This window comes from Cibotium barometz, chromosome 36, assembly GCF_041138505.1.
Source record: "Cibotium barometz isolate CiBa-2024 chromosome 36, ASM4113850v1, whole genome shotgun sequence".
Taxonomy (NCBI): Eukaryota; Viridiplantae; Streptophyta; class Polypodiopsida; order Cyatheales; family Cibotiaceae; genus Cibotium; species Cibotium barometz.
Genome location: NC_141081.1, coordinates 24,621,412 through 24,630,315, shown reverse-complemented (window position 1 = coordinate 24,630,315; position 8,904 = coordinate 24,621,412). Strand labels below are relative to the sequence as shown.

The 8,904-nt window shown below is 42.8% G+C and overlaps 1 protein-coding gene across 1 annotated transcript; it reads left to right on the top strand.

The window, feature by feature from the left end:
• The first annotated feature begins 231 nt into the window (after positions 1 to 231).
• Positions 232 to 4,040, top strand: LOC147617672 (uncharacterized). The gene is made up of 2 exons (XM_086775917.1): positions 232 to 362; positions 479 to 4,040. Exon 2 carries the CDS (start codon positions 500 to 502, stop codon positions 1,031 to 1,033), a length of 534 nt encoding a protein of 177 aa, XP_086632043.1. The 5' UTR covers positions 232 to 362; positions 479 to 499; the 3' UTR covers positions 1,034 to 4,040.
• The last annotated feature ends 4,864 nt before the right edge of the window (positions 4,041 to 8,904 follow it).

Here is an 8,904-nt window from a genome sequence, read left to right as displayed (position 1 = left end):
GACTCAGACTCTAGAAAAGCTTGAATAATGAGTCCTCGATTCATTTGTGACTGTGGACGACTCGACTCAGACTCTAGAAAAGCTTGAATAGATCAATGGATAGATTGATGGAAAGATACATAAAGTGATGGATGGATAGGTAGATAGATTGATAGATAGGTGACTCAGACTCTAGAAAAGCTTGAATAAGCTTTTCTAGGAGTCTAAGTCGTCCAAAACGTGCACGTGCTGAGACAAACAACGGCGGCGAATATGAAGGCGGGGACGAAGAACAGGTCCTACTCGGACGAGCACTTAAACCCCTGCAAAACGAATGTAATCCGCAACTCGTGCCTTGCCTGCACAACTCTCTTCTCCTCTCGGTGAGTCAGTGGCCCATCTTAAAACAAACTACAGTACTTTAGTTCGACCACCTCTTCTTGATCGGCGCATTGAGTGTCTACTAGTATCTGTCTGACTCGTTTTGCTTGCCTTACAGGGACCTTTCTGACTTCTGACAATGGCGAACATCAACGGAAAGGGCATCGCGTACGCGCTCCTGCCTGTGCTTCTGCTGCAGCTCACGAGCCTCGTCGGGGCAGTTGACATTATATTCTACACAAGCACCTCTGCATGCAGTGGTGGTGGGTACTCGTTCAACGGCGTCGCTGCTCAGGTGTGCTGCGCAGTGAGTGCCAGCAGCGGGGGTTCTGTGCTGGTCACGAGTGCATCAAGCAGCGTCGCGAGCCGCTTCTACAGAGGTGGAGCCTGCACCACCCAGGTGGGAACGGGATCTGGCAACTTCTGCTTAGTTGGCGGCCAGTTCACCGGAGCGTTCTGGTTCAATGGCAGACGCCGATCGCTCTTGGGCGATGCTGGTTGTGATAGCGTGATGAAGCCAACAGGAGTCGTCTACACTGAAGATGCCTCCCAGGGCCACTGGATGCTCACTTGCTCCGATGCAGCTGAGTTGTTCTCGCAGATGCAGAATGTGACGGATGCAGAGAAAGTGAATTGGCTCATGGCTCGAGGTGCCACCTACGTCCTGCTCTGAAGCTGATATATGTGGTTGCTGTTTGCTGATTCGGTGTTGTGCGGAACCCAAAGAGGCCATGAAGGAGTCAGTGAGAAGAGGGGCCCATGGCTGCAAGTAGGGGACGGAGGTAAAAATAGGGGGGAGGGGGGGAGGGGGGGTGGAGAGAGAGGCGACTGCGGGCTGATTTGCACAAGAAGAATCCTTCTTCTTCTTCTTTTTTACGTGAATGCGTGCACTGGCCGGTAGACAGAGGGGAGGCGGGTTATAGTCGTCGGCTGTTTTTTTTTTCTTTCTTTTTAATAATTTTATTGTAGGACTGGTGTGAAGCCTTAATGGTAGGCTAAGGCGGCTTAAAAGCCTTTGTGAACATTTTAATTTTAAAAAAAGCACATGGCTTTTGGGTTTTTTAAAAAAATCTTCACGCGGGCATGTCGCTTGGGAAACGGGCTGCTACATGTGCATGGAGGGGTACCATCCTTGGTAGAGAGGACCGGGAAGCAAGTATGCACCAATAAAAATCATCACTTTCCTTTCTGCTTTCTTCATGTGAGGTTGTGCGGGACACATTTGATTGATGTGACCCCTTGAATATATAAGGGGAAAGTACAAGAGCTGAGCATATGGGATAAATCCCTGAGTGCCACATGGCATACATTGTGATGACCAAAAAGTACTCCTAGTGAACACTTAGTTCCAACACTGGCCAATAGTTTGCCACATATACTGAAAATTGCATAACCATGTACCAAAAAATTGATTTACTAAACATGGATGGTCCATCCAAGCTGAGGGGAGCCCGTGTGCACTGTGAGCAGCTCATAACCCTACAGCTTTGATCACAGGTCCCAAATATAGTTGTAGATTCAATGGAAAATGGGATGGCTACATGAATAGTGACACACAAGTGGACAACAAAAGCAGCAGTGTCAATGTAGAACCCCATGCAAACATCCATGTCAAAAGCAAGGCAAGCCTTGTAGGTGACTGTGTGAACTATCCCTTGATCTCCCAAGCATCTCCTCCAAGACAATCACATGGCAAAGAACCCCATTCTTCCTACGAAGCCGGCTCTCTACCATAAGCACTTCTTACCGGTCACAGATGATGGCTTCATTGAGAAGTTGGATTGCTGTCAGCCAGATCAGGGTTTCCTCAAACCGGCTCAAGATAGAGACAGGATGGTTTAAGCCCATCCCATGGGAGGTTCAGATATACAGACCATGCTCAACTGGAGAGGTCCAGTCAAGGAATCACTACTTGTTCAGATGCCCAATGTACTATGAGATAGCCCCATAGTCACAAGGAACGGACAGGACGTCCCCTAGGGATGCGTTCCCGGTCCCGTCCGTGGCGGGAGTGAGTGGGGATGGGCGGCGTCCTCGTTGGGACCGTCTCCCACAAGGGACGGCCGTCCTGGGATGCCCATGAAAGAGATGTTGTGGGGGACAGCGGGCAGGGGACGGCCAGTGACCGTTGCCCACCCAACGGTCACCTGGCCATCTCTCTATCCTACACACACACACACTCAAAATTCAAATCCTTCCCCCCCCTCTCTTATTCTACAAAAGGCACCCACTCCCTCGTGCATAGCACACACACGACTCGCTCTCCAACTTCCAACTTCTCAAGGCACCCACTCCCTCTCCAACTTCCAACTTCTCGAGGCTCAATCACCCACTCCCTCTCCAACTTCCAACTTCCAACATTCCCTCTAGAGTTTCCTTTTGACAAGCACCCTTGCCCTTCAAAAATTAAATGAAAAAAGTAAAAAACATGAATTTTTTAGAGTTTTTATGTAATTTTTGGCAAGGATGAAACAATTTAACAAGTATTTGATAGTCAAAATGGAAAAAAGGAGGGGGGGCATGATGGCAATCAAAGCTTGGAGGCATGCTATACCCAAGTATATATCCAAAAACAATCTTTTAGTAACTAACTAAGGGTGGTTACATCAACACCATAGGTTTAAAAGTACGTCAAGACCATTAGAATTTGAGGCTTCCATTGTTGTGAGAAGAAGTGTTCTCAAAAAGATCACCATTTTCTTCTTACATCAGGTGTAATAGAGAATGCTCCATGTGCTACCCATGGTACAAGTGTGGGAAGAAGATCACAATTTTCTCATTCCTTTACATAAGGTGTAATAGTAGAGAAGGCCCCATGCATTACCCATGGTACTACAAGGTGTAATAGAGAATGCGCCATGCATTGCCCATGGTACAATGTGGCAAGAAGAAATCTCTCTCGTAAGAGAGAATGCTCCCATGCATTACCCATGGTACAATGTGGCAAGAAGAAATCTCTCTTGTAACGGCACCACATCAAACTCACGAGATATATAATACCACATACAACACACGCTCACATGAGTCTTGATCTTCTCCTAGTATTATATATCGTGGGGAACTGGCTTCATCTCTAGTGCTTACATTATTCAATGATTTCTTCAATCAAGGTTACTCGCTCCTTCTCTTCATCACATCAACCATGGCTCTTGGAGGCATGATCCACTGTCCCTCCTTGTTCAAGGTATCTATCTATGCATTGCTAAAATCCATCTATTGAAAGATTAACTCGTCCCTCCTTGTTCAAGCTATCTATCTATCCATTGCTAAAATCAATCTATCAAAATGTTGATTATACAATTAGATTGCGTTGCACAAGGCTGAGGTAAACCATCCTCAATTTTGCTTGCACAGGTGGTCCTTCTGATGATGATGATGATGGTCGGTTTGGATGGTTTCGGCTCTGCTGTTGAAGGAGCGAGTTATTGCAGTGATGAAGATGAGGCTTTGAGCCTTGCTTTGTATTGTGTTACTTCGGGTAGTGTGGAGAGCCACCCTTCAAAGCCGTGTTGTGATGGGATGAAGCAACTGGTGCGAGGCATGACTCTAAGTTGCATGTGTGAGACCTTGATCTCCGTTGGCGGTGTGGGCGCCCCCAGTCTTGTGGACAACTACGTTGAAGCATGCTCCATATCCGTGCCTCCCCATTTCCAATGCAAATTATAATTTATTTGATCCAACCAACAGGTCTCTCTCTCTCTCTCTATATATATATATACACGAGTTGGCATACCTGTCTCTAACAAGCATATTATCAGTTTTGAGGCCCCTTCAGTTTTTTAGGCCCCTTTAGACCAGAGCTAGGAAATGCTACCATGTGTCACCCCTCCAGAGACCAAACTTAGGAAATGCTACTATGTGTCACCCCTCCAGAGACCAAAGCTAGGAAATACTACTATGTGTCACCCCTCCAATTGGAATCCCTTTTGAAATAAAGATATAGATAGATATTTATATACATGCATACTTCTCTCTCTAGTGTAAGTGTGTGTGTGTGTGTATATATATATATATATATACACACACAATATACACACACACATGCATACTTCTCTCTCTCAAGTGTAAGTGTGTGTGTATATATATATATATGTACATACACAATACACACATGCATACTTCTCTCTCTCAAGTGTAAGTGTGTGTGTGTATATATATATATATATACATACACAATACACACACATGCATACTTCTCTCTCTCAAGTGTAAGTGTGTGTGTATATATATGTAATACACAATACACACACACACACATGCATACTTCTCTCTCTCAAGTGTAAGTGTGTGTGTGTATATATATATATGTACATACACAATACACACACACACACATATATGCACTCGCATACACACACACACACATATATGCACTCGCATATCGTTTACTCTTTGTTTATAGGTGGTATTATACAATTAATAGCTTATTAGATAAAGACGGACATTGATAAGCTCGTAGCCCGATTGGTCAATTGGGTTGGCTCAACACCTAGAGGCCCCTGAGTTCAAACTCCACCTAGAGGCCCCCGAGTTCAAACTCCACCTAGAGGCCCCCGAGTTCAAACTCCACTAGGGTATCCTCACTTGGTGCCAAATAAAATTTTGGGGAGTGTACCCTTCCCAATTTGTTTTTTTTAAAGATGGGACAAACCAATAATGTTTCATGCCTTAGTTTTTAAATAGTGATCCATGATCCAACAAAGGGATAATTCAAAGGGATAATTTATTCAAGGTCAGGGTGAGACTTAATATGAAGTAAAGATGACAAAGAGATTGAGCCTAAATCCACGCTTGAAAAAGTACACCTTTTGCTACAAGAAAGAGAGCCGATAGAATTAGGACTTTCACTTGCCGAGATAAAGTCAATGAGGACAAAACAATAAGAGGATTAAAAAAAAGAAACAAGCGTGTTCCGGGATGATGTAGACAACAGTTGATACTTAATGGGTATACCGAGTTTCTAATGCTTGTGGGTGCTACAAACTGCATTAAGAACTACAAACATTGGGGACAACAACTCTCCAATCCATAAACACAAGGCAGTCAAACATAAGCAGGGCTAAAATGAAATCAAAGCAGGGAAGAATCTAGTCAACTCAATCCCTAGCAGAGACAATGTTGTCAAGGGGGAAGCCTGCAAAAATAAAACAAACAATCAAAAACCCAAAAATAGCAAAAATTGAGCAAAATGCCATATTCAAGGACTGTAAACAAAGCCTTGAGAAGTCACTAAAATAGTGGACAAAATCCAAGGACAATAGTGGGGAAGGTGATGTAATCAGCATCCCATCAAACTTCAAGAAATATACCATTGAGGATAGGAAAATTATTCTTCAAGTACCTCAAAGGGTGAAACCAACTATAGTGGGAGAATCCTACGGTCTGGAGGATGCAAAAAAGGTTGATCTAGCAGAACCAGGATAGAAACCTTGTCCTGTGTACATTGCTATGGATTTGACAAAAGAGGAATAAATGCTATAGATTTCCACCTTGAAGGAGTATAAAGATGTTTTTGTGTAGAGCTATAAGGATCTCAAGGGTGTGGATCTTGCCATTTGTCAACACACCATAGCAATGAGGGAGGATGCAAAGCCACAAAAACTACAACCTTACATGTACAATGATAATTTTGGTCAAAAAATCAAGGAGGAGATTTGATAAGCTCTTAGTGTTGGGGTATAATGCCCAATATGGCCGTAAGGCCGGGCGCTGCCCAAAAGTTCTCTTGTATATAGTTCGTACGCTGCTGCAACAATCGCACGACCATTATACACTTTGCTGGTAGTATTTGAATGGACTGAGGAATGTGACACAGCTTTTGAAAAGCAAAAAAAAGCCTTAGTCATTGCACCAATATTGAAATCTCTAAATTGGAATAAGGAATTCTATGTTCACATCAATGCATCCAATTTTGCAACCTCACACAACCTCGTGATCATAAAATGGATTTCCCAATTTTAGATGCAAGCTAACATTTGAATGTGGTTTAAAATAATTACACCACAACAAAGCAAGAAGGGCTGACAATGATCTATGTTGTAAAGAAGTTTTGCCATTATCTATTGGCAAATCATTCTTTTAGAATTTGACTTCATGGTAGTGGTAAAGAAAGGGTCTACTCAGGACCATTTGAGCAAAATTTCTATTGTGAAGCACCAAAGGGGGTAGACAATGACCTCCCGGATGCAACTTTATTTAATATAGAGTCTGTACCATGTATAGTGAGCGCATTGCTAGATTCTTATCTACTACAATCTGGGATGACAAGATAGCTGATCTTACATGTCATGCAAATTTCTTGGATGCCTGCTAAAGGTGTTAATTGATATTAAGGAGACTTTACTACCTAGGGACAGGCGAGGTTTTACGCTTAGTTGCTAACTCAGATGAGTACCAAGATTTGGTTGTTGAAGCTCACGTGAGTATTTCAAGCCAACATTTCTCAAGAAAGGGAATATATTGTAGAGTGTTGTGCAACGGCAATTGGTGGCCTTGTATGCACCTTTATACCCAAGATTTGTAGTTCTCCCATGAACCGAGCAACGTTTCAAGTTATTCCATTCACTCAGCTAAAGTCATGGTCCCTTCTATATATAGTGATAGAGAGTGCCATATCTTGTTCACAAGGTTGTGGATACTCATGGGCCCTCTTTCTATGTAAATGTACATGGGGCCACTTTGTATGAGGTAGAGGATTTTCTTGGTGCTAGAGGGACATGGGCTTTGGTTGGATGGTCTCTATCTGTTGAGATGTTGTCACCTTCTCAAGGATGCTTAGACATGGATTACTCTTTGTCCAAGACAACCTCAAAGATTACACACATTGTTGTTTCACAGCCTCTTTTTTCTCCCACAAGATGCATGAGGATTGTCTTGTGGAATGTGTAGGGGATGGGAGGTCCTTATTTTATGCCCTATCATGGTAGGTTGTGATAGAATTCGCAAAGATGGTAGGTTGTGATAGAATTTGCAAAATGTTTGGTTAGTAGCGGCATTGGTGTGCTTATGATTCATGAACGAGAGTCGTATTTGGCTAACTGATACTGCATGGTCACTTCTGTGAAACGAATTCTATGTTCACATCAATGCATCCAATTTTGCAACCTCACACAACCTCGTGATCATAAAATGGATTTCCCAATTTTAGATGCAAGCTAACATTTGAATGTGGTTGAAAATAATTACACCACAACAAAGCAAGAAGGGTTGACAATGATCTATGTTGTAAAGAAGTTTTGCCATTATCTATTGGCAAATCATTCTTTTAGAATTTGACTTCATGGTAGTGGTAAAGGAAGGGTCTACTCAGGACCATTTGAGCAAAATTTCTATTGTGAAGCACCAAAGGGGGTAGACAATGACCTCCCAGATGCAACTTTATTTAATATAGAGTCTGTACCATGCTATAGTGAGCGCATTGCTAGATTCTTGTCTACTACAATCTGGGATGACAAGATAGCTGATCTTACATGTCATGCAAATTTCTTGGATGCCCTTTCCGTTGATGTTCGCCATTGTCAGAAGTCAGAAAGGTCCCTGTAAGGCAAGCAAAACGAGTCAGACAGATACTAGACACTCAATGCGCCGATCAAGAAGAGGTGGTCAAACTAAAGTACTGTAGTTTGTTTTAAGATGGGCCACTGACTCACCGAGAGGAGAAGAGAGTTGTGCACGCAAGGCACGAGTTGCGGATTACATTCGTTTTGCAGGGGTTTAAGTGCTCATCCGAGTAGGACCTGTTCTTCATTGAACCGTCCCCGCCTTCATTTTCGTTGTTTGTCTCAGCACGTGCACGTTTTGGACGACTTACACTCCTAGAAAAGCTTGAATAATGAGTCCTCAATTCTAGAGTCTGAGTCGTCCACAGTCACAAACTTGCATAATCCAAAGCTGTCCAATGTCAGCCAGCTCATCCAAAGTCACACTAGACTCCAAAGTCCATCCAGCTCATCATCAATCGCCACACTACCTACCTACCTATCTATCTACCTACCTACCCACCTATCTATCAATCTATCTACCTATCCATCCATCACTTTATGTATCTTTCCATCAATCTATCCATTGATCTATCCATCCATCTACCCAGCCACCCAGCCACCCATCCATCCATCCATCCATCTATCTAGACCATTTCTTTTCACCGACACATTCACTTGCTGCTACAATTAAACAAACTCACATCAACATCATGCAGCATTGATAAAAGTTATCCAAAAATGAATAAATTGTGACCACTACCTATCTACCCACCTATCTATCAATCTATCTACCTACCCATCTATCTACCCACCTATATACATGTATATATAACATGCATGTTCATATAACATAGTCTAGGCTTTAATTCATGAATATAACTTGTTTCCCTTCCAAGTCATGAATTACAGCCTAGGCTATGTTATATATACATGCACGTATATATAATATAGTCTAGGCTTTAATTCATGAATATAACTTGTTTCCCTCCAAGTCATGAATTAAAGCCTTAGACTATGTTATATATACATGCACGATTCCACATGACAAGGGACAAAACAATTA

Coding starts and splice junctions, on each gene's coding strand:
- LOC147617672 (XM_086775917.1), top strand. CDS start 500: ATGGCGAACATCAACGGAAAGGGCATCGCGTACGCGCTCCTGCCTGTG.